We start from the raw sequence: 18,973 nt of genomic DNA, 5'->3' as shown, positions 1-18,973 counted from the left end.
TATCTAATACACACAGCAGCAGTATCAGCAGCATTAGGCCAGCAGGCTTTATTAGAGGATAAACCAGTCTTATATTTAGTTATTCTAAAGTACAATTCATTGACAAAAGTTCCACAGTATGAAGTTGACACACTAATGTAAAGGTTTGTCCATCATAAATCACTGGAGTTGTGCAAAACAGCCAAATCAGCAAGGCTCACACTTAAGATTTAGTCGATCCAACGGCAACCCTTCAAACAAAAAGGCAGAACAAGTTAATGTTTAATTTGAATGTAACAATCCGGTATATCAATTTGAGAGGAATTTGTTCTGAGAGACAAGATAAAAACAATAATTGCCTTTGGTCTGACAAGTGATCTATATTTCTCAGAGAGCGCTGCACTCATTGTTGTTGTGTAAACAGTCATTCTGGAACATAGCAAACAAGGCATTACATTTGACAGACACAAGCACTGATTACAATATGTAATATAGGTTACATGACAGAAGTTTAACTAGACTATTTATTGTTTATTCAGATTCCCATTCGCTGTTACACAAGGCATTAGCTACTCTTCCTGGGATACGATGATTTAACATGCTGTACTCTTTTAAGACTTTTATAGTATCTCTAAATTAACTCCAGATGAAAATCTACAATATATGAATCTTAAACAAGGGCCAACTCACATGACTGCTGATTTGAGGCAAAGGGAACCGAAAACATTGCTGTCCACATAACTGCCCCAACTCAGGGGAGATAAGTAGTCATGTGATTCACTAAATAAATGGATGAAGCCATAATCAACAGATAACTTCCTTCTTACCCGTTACACACTGGAAACTGTGTCAAAACCTGGAAGAAAAAGACTACATTACAAATCTATTCATTCTTCCATTGTTGAAGTTCAGCAAATGCATGGTCTCAATTTGTCTGAGGAAAAGTGGAATGAAGAATACATAAAACAGTTTAATTGGAGGATACTTGCCGTATAAAGTGTATCCATGTTGATGTGATCTTGACCAGTTAAATTTAATGCTTTGCTGGCAACCACTCTTTAAGGAATAATCAGAACAGAAATAAGAAGTATTTTACAACCAACTATGCAGACTGTATTTACTGTATTGCATGTATGATTGAGTAATGAGTGCAACACTGCAACTGCTCATGAGTCACAGACCTTCGAACATCCCCTCCTGGGGAAGGAACCCAGTGGTCATAGTTTGTCTCCACTCTGTACCATCTGGAATTGAACGGAACATATTTTTCTGTTTTTTAATATCAACACTTGACACGCCACTTCCACAGCATTCTGCTCAATATAATACTGAATGACCCTTTGTTTCACATACGCTCCGTTCAGTGGATCCAATGGCCAGATATCAGCAGGGCCTTTCCTGTCCCTGGTTATAACAACTCCTTCCCCTGCCTTCACTCCGGCCACAATATAATACACTCCTGTGATTATGGGGATTTTGGATAGCCGCATCACTGCATCCTGAAAGTCCTCAGCTCCTTCCAAGGTCTGTTCAGCAAATAATCAGTCAGTTAGTTCAGTGTGTTTGCACATTTAACCAATTTACTAGTACAGCTCATGTATATGCATACTGTACTTTACATTACTGCCAACATTTTTCAAAAGCCACAAATCTTATAGATTTTAGAATAAGACTAATTGTAATCACGCTGAGCAAGACTGAGCTGGTTGAGTGTCTAAGCAGAAGTACCGGAATTTGGTGGAAGTAGTGCCCAAGGAAATTACGTTGAGGCTTGACAAAGCATTTTACATTTTACGTTTCTGGGGAAATTACATAAATTACATACAACTCTTTGCATTAGGTCGTGATCAGGCTTTTCTTCTCGGAGATGAGTAAAGGCTGGGAACGAGGCTAGTCCACTGAGTTATTAAGTTACATCATTGGTCGGCCAGTTGGCTTAACAACGGACTAACCAATTGCAGAGAAATCTTCCCTTTCGGGTGATTTTATCAATGGGCTAAACATGGACATATTTTTCTCCCCAATTTAGTTGTTATGCCAATTAAGCTACGTCTTACTCCTCCCACTCCCCGCTGATAGGTGCCCAGCCCATAGGAATAGAGGGTATGCTCGTGACATCATCATCATACCCGGCCGGAAGTTATGCGGGAGTGAGTGGCAAAGAATGACTTTCTGAAACCTGCCGGTGAAGTATATAATTTCCCTGGCCACAGGAGCACCTAGTATAGTCAAAAGTTCTGTTTGAACAAACGCACCTCCCTCACCAACCAGCTAACTGGGGTTCTTCTCAACAGGAAGGCAGACACCACATTCTTCCAATAGTCCCACCAGTGGTCTTTACCTGATTACAGTGTAACACAGTGTAACACAAACAAGCTTGAATACAAATGAACAGCAACAAACTGACTTAAATTAAATTAAATTCTGTAGCTGATATGGTCCTACCGCGCTGGTCCCCAGAGACGGTGAACTTATTTGGGCTCTGTCCTGTCCACAGGCCAACATAGCCTGCAAATGAGGTTCCACTGTACACCACCTAGAGTTTGCCAACAACAATTGTCTTCATCTGATCACTTGGGGCTTTCATAGGGCACATAGGTACAATAATTGTCTCTGGTGATGAGGTATAGTACAACAGTTTATAAACACTTTAAATTATCATTGAACTGATAAAGATTAGTTCTGGTTAAAACGTACCTGGTTATTCTTGAGAAATATTAGGTTGACAGTCAGATTCCTTAGAATGTCATGTGGGTAATCTAAATTCCGGCCATGATATATTTTGCCATTTGTGTCCTGTGCAACGATGCTGGTGCAAAATCTGGGAGTAAGTACAAAAAGTGTGTTCATACTATACAGAGCACCTACTTTCAATATATTGGGTCCATGGTCCCTATAATAAACTTTGCCCAAGAGCTGTAACAACATAGTTTTTAAATCTTACGCAGATATTTCGTAGGCGAAATTGAGAAGGATGATATCTGAGGGACTTGCTCCAAAGTGTGAGGCCATGCCACGGATCTCCCCTGCATAGGGTTGAGGGACGTAGTTTTCCAACGCCATCACAAGAGGAGCAATTGCACGATGCACCCATTTTGGAACAGTGTTACTACAAAAAAGAAAACAAAGGTGACATATATCATTTATTTCACTACTTAAACATCTTCTTTACAAACATTGCAACAACGCTGGTTAACAAACTGCCCTCCCACTCTGGGCGTTGTGGTGGTAAAGATTTTAAGCTGACAATGGTAACAACTGAGGAGGTACTTAAAAAACTGAATGCCCTTCAACCCCACAAGGCCACTGGCCATGACAATATACGGTATATTATATACCCTCCAAATTTCTCAGAGACTCGGCCATCTCTACAGCTCCAATCATCACCCACATAATAAACCTCTCCATCAAACAGGGACAGGTCCCCCAAGATTTCAAACTGGCCAAAGTAACCCCCCTGCACAAGAAAGGGAGCAAATTAGACCCCGGCAACTACCACCCTATTTCTATTCAAAACAAACTGGTCCAGGATACTACTTGGTCTCACTCCCCGCACCCACCTCACCCCTCCCCACTTTGACAGGCTGGAATGGCTTAGGGTTGATGACAGAGTACAGCACCTTGCAATGGGTCTGGTCCACAAGATTCGCTACACCACCAAGATACCCATGTACCTGTCTAAATATGTAGTCCACACCCACAACACCAGAGGTAGTTCAACAAACCATGTGCAACCCAGATTTGGCACAAACAAGGGACTAAATTAATTTAGCTCCTATGCCACCAAAATGTGGAACGCCCTTAAGCCCTACCAACAGTCATTAAGACATCTATAGTGCAAAGAAATACAAAAAACAACAAAAAACAACAGTTTTAACAGTTTTTGTATTGAGTTGTACTTGAAATGTACTGTAATTCTGCAAACTGTTAATAAATCAATCAATCAATAAATAAAAAGCTGCAACATTAATAACACATTAATATGCGGCCATTCTGCATAATGAGCATACAACGTTTCGTTCTTGGAAGTATTTGATGCGAACACTTTGTACAGTTGCTTACATCTTTGAATGCACAACATTTAGGCTATGCAACTTGGAGTTCTGCACTTGTTTATTACATTTCTCGCGCGGGCACGCAGTGCACACACCACGCACACACACACACACACACACACACACACACACACACACACACACACACACACACACACAATATATATACTATGCTTAGTATGCTATATGTGCAACTTACTCAATTATTTGAGCGGCTGCTTCCCTCACGAAGTTGATATCAAATGCTTTCGATAAAGGCTCCCATCGAATTTCGGGGGGATCATCCAAGCTGATGTTTACCACGGGCGGAGCGAAGTCAGTCCTGGATGGTGCGATTAGACAAAGCAAAACCAGCTCCAGTACACGCCACATAGCGAACTGATTACTGAAGCATTCAGAACGCACTAAAACAAGCAGTGTCACATTGTTCTCATCTGCATGAACTTCCGTAGTTTGGGGATTGGAAGTTGAGAGTAGACCACGTGTCGTGGCCACTGAGAACACTGTATTGTTTCTAGAAGCATCGAGCTGAGACATGCGCAAGTTACAAGGACGTTTCACTTTCACCCCATGCCCCCACGTGTTCCTATAGTTTCTGTGTTTACCCTCAATCTCATTTATGCGTTCATTGGAGGCAACCAAAACATGGACGTGGATCAGAACACGATTCTATGTTGAATGCATCGCACACAGGGAACTGCCTTTCGTCTATGATCATCTTTCGTCTATCTCATTATTCAACGCTCCCCGCACGTGTCCCCGCACAACTTTACAACTGTGACATAGGCAAATGAAATCACTCACGTCACAAGTTCACAACTTTTACTCGGAAACGGACTTCGATCCTATGATCCTGTAGTGTAATGGATAATAACAATGTAATAATATTAATGCTATGATATGCATGTGCGGGTGGACAAACTCGTGTGTATAAAAGAAAGATCATGGCGAAAGAAACGTCAGAATGCTGAGTTATTATGTTGCAACTGCGAGAATAAACATCTAAAAACAAACAATTATTAAGGTCATTTAATTTATATTATTCAGTCGCCGGTTGCAGCCAGCAGGTGGTGCTGCGTACCTCCTGAAACCTATGCCTGAAACCCCAGTGGAAGCCTAGTTAAATAGTCTTGATGGAAGCACGAACCGGACAGGAGGGGGCGCTGTTGCAATAGTTTTGATCTGTTATACGACACTGTAACTACATTTCTGCATTTCTGAAGAGAAACAATTAGATAGCATTAGATTAGATATGAAAATAACATAGAAAGGATATGAACGTAAAAGTAAGTAAAAAATCTATCTTTCCATCTGAGAATATCATATCGTTAGCCTCATAGGATAAATGCATAAGTCATTTTTTATGATTTTCGGATAATAAGGAAAAACACATTTTCTCGCAAGTATGTAAGAGTTTTTAATGCAGATTTTTACAATGGTTTCCTGAGGGGTTAACAAAATGTTTTTTACAAAAAGATAAACATGAGAGTCATTCCATAACAAAAAAAAGTGACTTAGGCCATTTTCAAGAAAATAATCTGTGACTTAGGCATTTTTTAATACATGTCTACTAAACACCTGGGGGTCTATTAGAGTGATGTTAACTCCATACTAAACACCTGGGGGTCTATTAGAGTAATGTTAACTCCATACTAAACACCTGGGGGTCTATTAGAGTGATGTTAACTCCATACTAAACACCTGGGGGTCTATTAGAGTGATGTTAACTCCATACTAAACACCTGGGGGTCTATTAGAGTGATGTTACCATACTAAACACCTGGGGGTCTATTAGAGTAATGTTAACTCCATACTAAACACCTGGGGGTCTATTAGAGTAATGTTAACTCCATACTAAACACCTGGGGGTCTATTAGAGTGATGTTAACTCCATACTAAACACCTGGGGGTCTATTAGAGTGATGTTAACTCCATACTAAACACCTGGGGGTCTATTAGAGTGATGTTAACTCCATACTAAACACCTGGGGGTCTATTAGAGTGATGTTAACTCCATACTAAACACCTGGGGGTCTATTAGAGTAATGTTAACTCCATACTAAACACCTGGGGGTCTGTTAGAGTAATGTTAACTCCATACAGAACACCTGGGGGTCTATTAGAGTGATGTTAACTCCATACTAAACACCTGGGGGTCTGTTAGAGTAATGTTAACTCCATACAGAACACCTGGGGGTCTATTAGAGTGATGTTAACTCCATACTAAACACCTGGGGGTCTGTTAGAGTAATGTTAACTCCATACAGAACACCTGGGGGTATATTAGAGTGATGTTAACTCCATACTAAACACCTGGGGGTCTGTTAGAGTAATGTTAACTCCATACAGAACACCTGGGGGTCTATTAGAGTAATGTTAACTCCATACAGAACACCTGGGGGTCTATTAGAGTGATGTTAACTCCATACTAAACACCTGGGGGTCTATTAGAGTAATGTTAACTCCATACTAAACACCTGGGGGTCTGTTAGAGTAATGTTAACTCCATACAGAACACCTGGGGGTCTATTAGAGTGATGTTAACTCCATACTAAACACCTGGGGGTCTATTAGAGTAATGTTAACTCCATACTAAACACCTTGGGGTCTGTTAGAGTAATGTTAACTCCATACAGAACACCTGGGGGTCTATTAGAGTGATGTTAACTCCATACTAAACACCTGGGGGTCTGTTAGAGTAATGTTAACTCCATACTAAACACCTGGGGGTCTGTTAGAGTAATGTTAACTCCATACAGAACACCTGGGGGTCTATTAGAGTGATGTTAACTCCATACTAAACACCTGGGGGTCTATTAGAGTGATGTTAACTCCATACTAAACACCTGGGGGTCTGTTAGAGTAATGTTAACTCCATACAGAACACCTGGGGGTCTATTAGAGTAATGTTAACTCCATACTAAACACCTGGGGGTCTGTTAGAGTAATGTTAACTCCATACTAAACACCTGGGGGTCTGTTAGAGTAATGTTAACTCCATACAGAACACCTGGGGGTCTATTAGAGTGATGTTAACTCCATACTAAACACCTGGGGGTCTATTAGAGTGATGTTAACTCCATACTAAACACCTGGGGGTCTATTAGAGTGATGTTAACTCCATACTAAACACCTGGGGGTCTATTAGAGTAATGTTAACTCCATACTAAACACCTGGGGGTCTATTAGAGTAATGTTAACTCCATACTAAACACCTGGGGGTCTATTAGAGTGATGTTAACTCCATACTAAACACCTGGGGGTCTGTTAGAGTAATGTTAACTCCATACTAAACACCTGGGGGTCTGTTAGAGTAATGTTAACTACATACTAAACACCTGGGGGTCTATTAGAGTGATGTTAACTCCATACTAAACACCTGGGGTCTATTAGAGTAATGTTAACTCCATACAGAACACCTGGGGGTCTATTAGAGTAATGTTAACTCCATACTAAACACCTGGGGGTCTATTAGAGTAATGTTAACTCCATACTAAACACCTGGGGGTCTGTTAGAGTAATGTTAACTCCATACTAAACACCTGGGGGTCTATTAGAGTAACTGTTGTTTGCTGTGTATGCAATGTAAAAATGCCCAAGTCACACAAAGTGAGTTAGGCGGCAACGTAAAAATGCTCAAATCACACAAGTGACTTAGGCAGATCATCATTTTTGAAGATTGTGAGCTTTGTGATTGGCTGAGGACATAGGCGATGATCCAGAACGATGCAGCAGCCCCAGGAGATCACCTGTATGCAGAAATCTCAATTTCGCCAAAAAATGACTTAGGCATTTATCCTATGAGGCTAACGATATGCCATTTTTTGTTGTCCTCAAGTTGCAGAAGGCATGGTGACCCATGACGGTCTGCCCTTAGACCACTTATAGATTTCTTAATGGTTACAATCAGAAAACTTGCAAAAGCACTTGCATGTAGTGTCTCTTTTTCAATGTACTTTTTATAACAATATGTTTGTTGTTGTTTTGTTTTTGTTTTTTTCCTGGGTTTTTTCTTCAGTTTCTTCCCCCAACAAAGTCAGAGATTAATGGATTGTTGTCAGTATTTTTATTTTATGCTTGTATTGTAAATGTATGATATTCAACTACTTTCTAAATTTATAATAAATATATCAAATAGGCTATCCATCAAATAATTCACTAGATTGCATGCACCATTCCATGTAAAGCTCTATTATAAATCCAATATTTTAACTATTTAGTGCTTGTAATATAAGCCTTTCTATTGATTTATGCAGACACTGCTGCTTTATGGGTTATGTAAGTGTTATGTAAGGATAGCCTATGTTGTTATGAGGATCTGTCTTGAGCTGTTAAAGCCGTCTTGAACTGAAACACATGACATCAATTTCCACAGGAAAAAAAAAATCTTTATTAATATTTTTAATGTATATCAACAATACTTTATAGATCAAATATGTACAACAAGCAACCTTGTGTTACATCTCAAAATAAAAATCCCAAGTACCTCTTCCTATACAAAACTATTATTTTTATTACATTCACTCTCCTCTTTTCCACAAACTCAAGAATTAATACAAATGTGTCATGTTTGTGTCTGCTATAAACAAGTAAAGGCAACAGCATGAACTAAGGTCAGACTTAACTTGACCAGAAATTAACGAGCATGATGTAAATGAGGTTGAGCATAATGCTATGTACACGTTCTCTTGGCATACATACAGCAAAGGACTACCCAAAACTTCCTCTAGTAGCAACACAAATACACTCAGTGGGTCACGTATCAAAAATAGAGTCATATAAACAAAATAATTACAAGACATTTACTTCACAGGAACTCCCAACTATTTGCAAAAAAAATTGAATATGTCACATGAACAATAAAAGTAAATGTAAAAAAAACAGAAGCATACATAGCCGCATCACTCTGTGACATACATGAGTGACACACCTGGTGTATACTGATGATGCCCTGAATGCTTGGAACAATTATAAACAGTTGCGTCCATTTAGCTGGAAGGTAGTTGGTGGGAGAATGGAGCGATATAATTTGTGACAACTCCGGTCACCATGAACCAGACATTGATTTGGTAACATTCTAGTGTAGAGAATGGTTTATTGGATGTGGTGGAGCTACAGATGCACAAGGGGTAGATCCTGCACAGCCAAGTCCTGAACATTGACCAATGTTCAGGATTTTGCGTGTGGCGCTCACAGATCTACAGCAGGTAAAGCAGCATCTACAGGGGCATTTTGTTCAAATCTATACATTCATTACAAACCGGTGTATGTGGGCATACGTGCATGTTTGTGTGTGTGTGTGTGTGTGTGTGTGTGTGTGTGTGTGTGTGTGTGTGTGTGTGCGTACGCACACTCGCAAAGGGCATGTTAGACTGGTGGTAAAGGGTGGAGGGGCTATCTCTGTGCATCACATTCTGGATTTACCTCTGATATTTAACACCATGTTCAGAGAACCATAAAACATTGCTCCCAGTCTCTATAGTCCTCTTCATCTTTGAAACAAACAGTCTTCACAGAATTTCAGAGCCATCCAGCAGGTGATCTGTGAGCCTTTGCATTTGGGAAAAACCTAAGGGTGTCTCCCCCCACCCCCAAACATTCCCTTTCAGTAGACTATATTGAAGAGCTGATGGTAGAGGGGCGGTGATGATCAGTGTTCTGAATCAGAGTCACCGCTTGCTCTTGACAAAGAGGGAGAGAGTTGACGGGCCAAACGACTGCTGTGTTGTTGGACAGATACCAGTGCTTTACTCGCCTTTCCTCGCCGGGAGGCTTCCCAGTGGGTGAACTGTTCAACCTCTTTAACATTCAGAGGGCAGGATTCAAAGAGAGAGAGAGGAGAAAAAGAGAATACGTTTAGTCTTTGGTTTCCAAGTTCAATGGGGCGACCTGCTTTAAAGCTTGGAGGAGCGCAGGAGAATCCATTGGAGTCTGGTGCGGCACAGGGGAACCTGCCCTAGGGGACAGCACCAGAGACGAGGGGAGGGTGTCCCGAGGCAAGCTAGCTGCAGAGGCACTCATGCCCGGGTACATAACGGGCATGCCTCCAGGATACCAACATTTCTCCAACATGGGCAGATACCCCGCTGCAGCAGAGGGGGGGATGAGGTAGAAGGGCATGCAAAATGGTGACTGGTTGGGGGAGAAGCTCATGTAGCTGCCGGGACCTCCCACTGTTTGCGCGGAGACATTCTCGTCTTCTGAGGAGTCAGATCTGAACCTCTTGGCTCGGGGCTCATCGCCCTCTAGCTTGATGGCACCTGCCACCCGCTCTGCCAGAGCCACCCCATCCTTGGCACAGTATCCTGACCGCTGAACCTTTGAGTCCCCCTTTTCGTGTTCACCCCCATAGCCACTGTCCGTGTCTGTGTCACTGCCGCTCTGCTCGCTTATTCCGTGATATGTCCGCTGAATGACGGGTACACAGTTCTTGGCATGGCCCTCGGAGGACCGCGGGGGCTGCCCAGTGGGCCTCTCCAGCTTCTCGGGAGCTTTGTGGACGGGCTCATCTGAGCGTGGGCTTGCTGGATGCTGAAGGACTTCAGCTGCTACTTTGTGAATGTGACTGATGACATGGGATGGCGTCAGGTCCCTGCTGCTCTCCTGGCTGGCCAAGTACTGTAGAACCTCCTTGGCACATAGGTGGAACCCGGAGCGGAACATCTCCTCGTTGTCCTCTGCACTGTCTCCACTGTGGTCTCCTGTAAGGTCAGAAATGGTTGTTTTATTAGTCAAGTTCAACTGAAATTTAACAACATTTTCACATAACTATAGCTCTGATCTGTCAGAAGTTCATCATCAGTGGTTCAGTCAAAAACAGAAGATCTATACCAATTGACTTATCAATACTATATCTTGGGATCAAACTTACCGATTTGCAAGCCATTCTGCAAGGCAATAATTTTCTGCTGCTGCTGTTCCAGGAGCGTGCTCAGGGCTTTCACATGCTTGAGAGTGAGCTCCAACACCACGGCTTTCTCCAAATGACCCAGCGTCTAAAACAGGAAGACCTTCGATAAGCATGTTGATCTTTCTTATGTAACACATTCAGCAGCTGAACATAGAAGGACAAGCCGCTATGGGGCGTGAAGCTTGGTAATTCACGCACACTCTAAGACAACGGCAAACAGTATAGCGTAATCTAAAACGTTTTTATAACATTGTTATATCTTAAGAAATGCATCCCGTAAAAATCACAACATTCTACACATTTTATATTGAAAATAGCAATTCATGTTTTTTATACATATTGTATATATTTTTTACCAAACTCTTCAAACTAATTAAATGTAAATGAATGCATTAATATATGTTCTATGACTATATATGTTCTTCTAAGACTATATATAAGTGTGTGTGTGTGTGTGTGTGTGTGTGTGTGTGTGTGTGTGTGTGTGTGTGTGTGTGTGTGTGTGTGTGTGTGTGTGTGTGTGTGTGTGTGTGTGTGTGTGTGTGTGTGTGTGTGTGTGTGCACGCACGCACGCACGAGGCGTGTGTGTAATGACTGGATATTAAATATATATATACATATTAATAATAAAAACACAAAGGTATAGGAATGTAGGACTAGGATTAGTAGTCTCTGAACTTCTCTGAAAATTGAGATTCCACATAAAGGCTTCAGAGTCTGAAGCCTATATGTCGCGTCTCATTCTCATTTCTTATTAGTGCACATGATGCCATATCTATATAGGCAACTCCAACTCACTGTAAGTTTAAGATGTTCTGGCAGCAGATCCTTAAGCTGGGCGATGCATTCGTTGATTCTGTCACGTCTTTTCTTCTCAATCAACCTGTGAGGCAACTTGTGTGTCTCCTGCAGGGGGTAAGAATAATAGAATATTGTCAATGAAGGCTACAGAAAACACAAATGGATAAAACCTAATATGATATATGATATATATATATATATATATATAGTAGCCTATTTCAATATTGAGAATTAGAACGCAGTGCTGCAAGTAAAGTTAACTTTACCTTGCTGTCATCTCCGCGCTTCAAGCCCCTTCTGGGTTTGTACATGTACATGGGGAAATGATCCATTCTTTGGAAGGAAATAGACATAATTTGGATTAGTCATTTGATAGAGAATTATATTACAATATAATATACATATGAATAGAATATAATAGAATAGAATTAGAAACACTAAATGCAATATTATATCTTACCCCTGCATGTCTGATTCTGTCATATCCAGCGATGGGTGTTTTGGCATACAAGGTGGTGGTTGAGCACTTGTTATCCTCTCCATCTCGCGGTTCTATCGATTCCAAAGTTGTAAAAGAAAAATTAAATCCTCCAAAGCGTTCAAAATGTGCCTCCGTAGCAGCTAGAAAAACAAATATTATGTTCCCGGCGGCGTGATAACAGTAGGTCTATAATGTCGTTCTTTCTATCCAATCATTCTATGTTTTCCTTCTTCCCACTCCAAGTTCTGTAGAGCGCTTGCAAAATGCGGTGTTGTCACTCTGAGATGCAAGCTCGTCAGTAAGAGTTTCAGGAGCCCCACGCCCGGGTAAATGTGTGTGTGAGGGACTGTGAGCGCGCGCGAGCTGGGCGGTGTTGACGACGTGTTAAATAAACCCTGTGACTACGGGCACGTCTCTTGGTTGGAGACTGACCCAGCATCGTCACATGAGGCTCACGTGTTGAACGGCGCTTCCAAGCCGTGTGGAGTACAACCCATTTCTGTCGGATCTGCACGAGAACACCCCCCCCCCCCCACCCCCTCCCTCTGTCTAGCAGCGGGTCTCGTGTACCACAACGCTCCTCGCCGACCTGGCTGGCTGGCTGGTGTGTGTGCGCACATTTACAAACACAGACCCTGACCGACCATGCAGCGCGGAACGTGCGACTTGACCACGTTTCTGTACTAGACAGAAAGTAGGGCAAATTTCCTGTTCATATGTTGACACTTGATAACGGACCATAATAGCATACTGGTAAACTGTGGAACGTTTCACGACTCACTCTTCTTATCAAACCTTTACACGTCAACAATAAGTGTCTATATGCTTCTTCTCTCACAAAGAAAATAGAAAAACAACTATCATAAATAATAATAATAATAATAATAATAATAATAATATGAATTCATAGTTGTGTTCAAACTTTGCCTGTAAGTCGACTTTAGAGTTTATTTGTGCAGGGCTAAACAGTATATATAAGGCCTATATCTGCAGGATTCTTTGTGAAGTATGTGCACTGAAGTGATCAAAACACCCCAAACAAGAACCCTGCAGATATAGTGATGGTGCATATAATAATCTGTTGCATCGCATGTGTCGTGGCGGGTGGTCGCCAAGTTCGCCAACCTGCATGAACACCGTGTTACTGTTACGTGTTACTGTAGAGTGTAGACTGTACCCATCTGAAGCCACTGCACGTGCACCTGCGCTCCAGTGCACGGCTGTGATGAATCGTTGCTGTCGGGCAGAAACCTCATATCTCCATATTTTAAATTGCATTCCCTACTTACTTCATCAAGGGTGGCTACTATTATTAATAGTGTCACACAAAAGTAGCAAAAATAGCATATCTATACATGCTCGTGTTATCATGAGCTTGTAGTTTGTTTGGAACATGTTTAAGTGCACGTGATGTGTATGCCTACGTGTTTTTAACACATACCAACCAATGGCAATGAAACGTCTAAAACAAAGAGCTTGTGACTAAACTTGGATCCATTGAAACACAGGATATATATATTTTTCCATGTCCTCCTGAAAAGTAACAGTTTTGGACATGTGAGGTTTCCACCCGACAGAGACGTGTGTCTCGTGTGTGTGTGTGTGTGTGTGTGTGTGTGTGTGTGTGTGTGTGTGTGAGAGAGTCACTGTGGAATGGATGGATGTTTGTTGCCACCGGCTGTACTGACTGAGCTGAGCTGTCACGTTGAGCTCCTCATGGCAGCAGCGGATCCCTGCCGCTGACGTCACCCACGCACAGAACTGTCTGTCTGAGCGCAGCGCGCCTGTCTGGTTGCACGCGCGGACATCTCCAGCAGCAGATTTATTCTTGCGACCACTATAAATAGCCAAGGCACGGATAGTTCAGTGGCTTTGGTGGGTGATGGGTTTATAAAATGAATTGTGCATAAGTTTACTTATACAACTGCAGCCGGGCATGCTGCTGTGTTCCTACACTGCAAGATCATCAGTGTTGTTATTTATCCAAATCAGAATAAAAAGCCAGAAATGTCCTTTATTCAAGCATTGAACTGTGAACATGTTCGTTTTGTGTTGAGTGTAGCCTATAAGCCTACATCAGACAACATCAGGATGATGATGTCTGATGTAGGCTTATAGACTCTGAAGAGCCACATGATTAATATTCAGAAGCAGAAATTTGTAGTTAGGCCTAGCCTAAAATAGCCTCCTCAATGCTGCACGATACATGCTTTATGTCCTAATGCCGGAAGCATAATCTTAACGTGATATGAATTCTAAGGTGTCCCATTAATGTGGGACTTAGCATAGGGCCCCATGACTTTACTGTCATTGGGCCCCGTGACTGCAAAAGAGTTAATTAGCCTTTTTGAAGGCTAATTATGTTATTAGAGCTCAGTAAACTATTATATGGCGGGAATCTTTCAGGAAAGTCCCCATTTTCACAGGACTTGCACTTTTAATTCTGAACAGTTAGACACATTTTCTGTTTTGACAGCATTTCCCCCCCTTTTTTCAGAATGCAGCTTGCTTACTTCCAGTTGACAACTGGTTACTCTGAAAACAGAAAACAAACATGTGTCTAGAAATCATTCTATTGCATTACATTGCATTTCAAGTTGTGTACAATATAGATATCTCATAGACCTAAAGTAACAGTATGTTCTGTGTTATCACTGCAATTAAAGGATAATTACACCAGTTTTAATAAATAATTCTACTTTAATATACAAATTGACAAAAGCTTTTCTTACTTATATGAACATTCATTTTCTGCAACACTTCCCCCCGATGTTATTATAGTTATTATATGCATTTCTTTACAGGAGACAGCTGGTCCCTATACAAAAGCAATGGTTTGGGCAACAGAATATATGTACAAATAACACATATAATCGCCTTTCCTCAAATGAAAAAGAAAATCAAACTAATTTCCTAATTGCATATCTATGCATTACTGTGGAACATTAAAGACAAAAACTATGCATAAATAACACATTTATATCAAACTCAATAAGGGACAACTCTTTCAGGCACAAATGGAACATTTCTGCTGTAACACAGGAGAAATAAGAGAAATTACACGACAACTTTTACAAAACACAATGTAAATATGACTCCTGGGCATATTGCAGGTGCATGACAGATTCTGTTGATGAGCATATCCTAAATGTATTTTAGATCCCAATTAAATAACAAAAGTAAATATGCCATAAAATATGTCAGCATTGACACAGAATGCTGTCGGATTTACACAGGCGAGAGAAAACAACACCATACATATTGCTTTCACACAATATACTACCTCTATTTAGTGCTTTTAAGACATTAGGACAATTTTAATAAATAAGAAATAAAAATAAGTAAAATTAGGCAGGCCAACATCTTAATTATCTCTATTTTCTTCTTAAATAAAGACAAAACCAAGAGGTCTCTATTTTACCCAAAGACAAAAACAAACAAAAACAGAAATAATTGGGTCTCACTATGAAGTAAGACATGGATTACCAAACTTAAATCTACATAGCAACAATGTTGCATATTTAAGTTTTGATATTGCACAAAATACAAAAGTGAGATGTTAAATACTGCTTGTTATACAGGTAGTATACATAGAAAACAAGCCTCAGATGGGACTATATCTTGCTGTCCAATCGGTTCTGTTGTTTCAAGTTAAACCCAGTAAAGGCCATGTAATGACAAATCCAATTAATACATAGTAAACATTTGGCACCAGTACTAAATAGATTGAATAGTGGGGCTGTGTTGAATCTTTTCATCTAGAACCTGCATGGGAGTAAATTAGCAACATATTGACTATCACTACTAATGTACTCACACACTCACTCTGTAGTAGCTACAGTATACATAATGTGGCACCTCTGATTAATGACTCTGCTCTTTGTCCAATATGTTCAGGTGCATCAGGGCCGGCCCGTTTGGGTAAACTGGAGGAGATGCTGACCTTATGCAGGCTGTTGAGGATTGACATTCATGTGTTGAGGATGTCCTAGTAGTCCAATTCGTTGCTTCTGTTTCCTCTGTTCTGTCATCTAAAGGGGAAAAAGGAGAAAAGAAATTCAGACAGACATTCAGTATATTACCCGGGTCTTAAAGCAGTCAAGCCCAACTGCCTGTCCACTGTCTATATGAATCCAATTCCACTGAACTATAGGTTACGGTCTGCCTGTTTGTCATGTCTTCAGTACCTCAGAGGTTGTGTTTTGCACCGTCATATTTTTAGTTTTGAGAATATTGCCATCCATACAAACACTACCCCACACTGAACAGAAAGCAAACAGTGAAAGAATTCCGAAGTATTGTTGGCCTACTCATTCAGGACATTAGACGAAAGCCAAAGTACATACTGTACTAATACAGAAAGTCAGTTGAAAGAAAATGTCAAGTGATCAAGAAAAAAGCCCGTGAGTCATATAGTAAGTTCGTTTTTAATCTTTATATATCAACAGGAACATGCATGGGGTTTTCAGTGAGGTACGTATACCATCAAGTGATGCGATGGTGCATCATTGAAAGACAATAATGTCAAAGGTGAGAGGAAAGCGTGGTCCTGAAATGAGTATTTTAAGAGACATAATCCTATCTCGAAGGAAGTGTTCGAAATCTTTTTTTTAATTAAATGGTCACTGTTTGAACTCTGTTAATGCCAGAATGTCGGCCTATTTTATACACTAATTAAGGCAATTTTCTTTGGAATGATATAACACAGGGAACCTTTGTTTGGTCTTTTTCTTTGGCTTACAATTTATATTTTGGGTTCTAATATAGTATGAGTGTCACAGGGTATACTCAAGATCGCCAAGGACATTGAACCTGTTTTATGAATGTAGTGGAAATGTTTAAGTAAGAATTGACAGATATGCAGACGACTTCAAACGACGTGATGCAACAATTATTTGGAATGAAGTGTGAATGATGCAACAATCATTTGAATTAGCCCCTGTCTGGGTCAAAACATCACATAACATTCACTTCCTCATTTTTACAGTTCTGTTTAGGAGATACTGTTTGACAGGCCAATGCTTGAATGTGGGAATTACTTGATATGGCATTAAGGTGATGCCATATCAAAAAAAAAAAAAAAAGAACTCACTAATGGGATCTTTACAGTAGGCCTAAATAAATCCAGATTAGACTTAAAGCCCAGTGTTGGCAGAAAACATACAGTAGTGAGGCGTAAAATGGTTGAATTTAAATGGTCACAATTGTAGCCTATAAAAAACAATTGTTCCACAATCCAGTCTGATCAAATGTAGTTTATACCTTTCCTAACAATGTTTTCCTAAACCCCTTACTCAACATGTTCAGGGAGGGAAAAGACTTGTTCAAAAATATACAGTACTGTCTCCTCAATTTAGGAAACAAGCCCACGATGAGGTGCATGCATACTCGGGTCCTCGACTCCTCACTTCATGACGCAATTAAAATCAGGTTGAGCGCCCCATGAGCTGTGTTATGAACTATGACTCATTGCATTCTGCTTTTAGTAAGCTCTGGATCTGAAGAGCAAGCATCTGCAATAAACATACCCTGAGTGATGCTTGTTATGCATATCAATAATCAACGTTGCTGATCATCTCTCAAAAATACAGGGGTGGTCTGGTGTGCGACTGTCAAACCTGTTCTTTTAGTTCGGTCAGCTGCCCTGAGAGGTTGGACACCAGTTTCATGGTAGACTCCAGTTTCTCCTGCAGACTCCTGATCTCATTTTGTTCTCCATCTGCATCACTGCTAACCAGGGACATGGCTCTCATCCGAGGGAACCAGTCCAGGTTGTGTTCCTGGATCAACAGAAACATGCAAGGTTGTGATTGTTAGGTCAATACAGGAAACACATACTTTGTTGAAATCGTCACGAGAGCAAAAAACTAAACTGAAGAAGATTCTTGTTGTTTTGTTTTTTTATATATATTTATAATAAATTGTTGTAAATGTGTGCACTTTAAGGAAGTGCTTAAACTTATTAAATTACATTTCCCAAGTATAAATTACTGGGCAAAATTTTTAATTCCATGGACATTGCCCTAAATATTACATTACTAATGACATCAAGTATTTGCTAGTGACTTTTAGTTGGCACGCTGACCTAGACTGTTTTTCTACAAAAGACCCTCTCTTTATTTCTGTGCACAGTGATATCAAGCCTATTCTAAAAGTGCATTCCAACTTATCTTAGGGGACTTTCCATATTAAAATCACGTGGATGTCAAGGGGCACCCTAGTAATCCCTCCACCCATTTAACAAATTCCACTTATCTCTGACATCAGTTATTTTGTGTATAGTCTCATTATAGTCAAAGACATTGCCCGCTATTCATTTCTGCCATCGAGACACAACTTGGCATGGCAATTTATGAAAATCCAAGATGGAGATAGTCTTCATTTAATTATGCCTGCAGGATCTCACATGAAAACTGTTTATGTGTTGGTGACATTGGAATAAACACACATTACCTCATAACCCCAAGTTGAAATGAAATAGTGCTACACACTACACAGCAAAGTCCTGACAATGTACAAGGGTCCCTTTGGTTCCATTTGTACAGTCAAGTGAACGTTTACTGGGTAATCACAGGGTCATTATGTTCTGACATTTATGGGGAAGTATAACTTAAAGTAATTTGGTAGAAGGAATACAAGTAATCACAATATAACTTAAACCCAGGATAAACTCATAAAAGTGTAATGAAACACTTCTGTTTCCAATGTGGTCCTGACTGTCTCTCTGGGTGACGGTCACTCACCAAT

At 40.5% G+C, this 18,973-nt stretch overlaps 3 protein-coding genes across 11 annotated transcripts in view; all 3 read right to left on the bottom strand.

Moving 5' to 3' along the window:
- Nucleotides 1-26: 26 nt before the first annotated feature.
- LOC310862715 (N-acylethanolamine-hydrolyzing acid amidase-like) lies at nucleotides 27-4,583 on the bottom strand. The gene is made up of 11 exons (XM_083770772.1): nucleotides 4,234-4,583; nucleotides 2,924-3,088; nucleotides 2,677-2,800; nucleotides 2,425-2,515; nucleotides 2,235-2,320; nucleotides 1,333-1,505; nucleotides 1,161-1,223; nucleotides 969-1,035; nucleotides 807-835; nucleotides 339-408; nucleotides 27-230 (listed from the first exon to the last, which is right to left on the bottom strand). Exons 1-11 carry the CDS (start codon nucleotides 4,569-4,571, stop codon nucleotides 210-212), a joined length of 1,227 nt encoding a protein of 408 aa, XP_083626898.1. The 5' UTR covers nucleotides 4,572-4,583; the 3' UTR covers nucleotides 27-209.
- A 3,823-nt stretch (nucleotides 4,584-8,406) lies between these two features.
- On the bottom strand, nucleotides 8,407-12,584 carry bhlhe40 (basic helix-loop-helix family, member e40). Of its 3 annotated transcripts, none has more exons than XM_083770775.1 (5): nucleotides 12,206-12,584; nucleotides 12,012-12,078; nucleotides 11,743-11,850; nucleotides 10,902-11,029; nucleotides 8,407-10,725 (listed from the first exon to the last, which is right to left on the bottom strand). In XM_083770775.1, the coding sequence occupies exons 1-5, from the start codon at nucleotides 12,286-12,288 to the stop codon at nucleotides 9,891-9,893; spliced, it is 1,221 nt and encodes a 406-aa protein (XP_083626901.1). In that variant the 5' UTR covers nucleotides 12,289-12,584; the 3' UTR covers nucleotides 8,407-9,890. The 3 variants fall into 3 exon arrangements, with proteins under 3 accessions (XP_083626901.1, XP_083626899.1, XP_083626900.1); XM_083770773.1 differs by having other exon boundaries at nucleotides 8,407-10,735; nucleotides 10,906-11,029; nucleotides 12,206-12,583; XM_083770774.1 differs by having other exon boundaries at nucleotides 8,407-10,732; nucleotides 10,906-11,029; nucleotides 12,206-12,583.
- Nucleotides 12,585-14,981: 2,397 nt separating this feature from the next.
- itpr1b (inositol 1,4,5-trisphosphate receptor, type 1b) overlaps nucleotides 14,982-18,973 on the bottom strand; it is a 125,339-nt gene continuing 121,347 nt past the window's right edge. For 6 of the 7 annotated variants that reach the window (XM_083770683.1, XM_083770688.1, XM_083770686.1 and 3 more), the window contains 2 exons: nucleotides 17,845-18,006; nucleotides 14,982-16,257 (listed from right to left, as the gene is read on the bottom strand). In XM_083770683.1, the coding sequence (XP_083626809.1) occupies nucleotides 16,171-16,257; nucleotides 17,845-18,006 (249 nt within the window). In that variant the 3' untranslated portion in view covers nucleotides 14,982-16,170. The remainder of the gene's footprint in view (nucleotides 16,258-17,844; nucleotides 18,007-18,973) is intronic. The other variant, XM_083770684.1, reaches the window with a different exon arrangement.

Source organism: Protomyctophum parallelum (genome assembly GCF_964188405.1).
Source record: "Protomyctophum parallelum genome assembly, chromosome: 8".
Lineage (NCBI taxonomy): Eukaryota > Metazoa > Chordata > Actinopteri > Myctophiformes > Myctophidae > Protomyctophum > Protomyctophum parallelum.
This window is presented reverse-complemented; position numbering and strand designations above follow the sequence as displayed.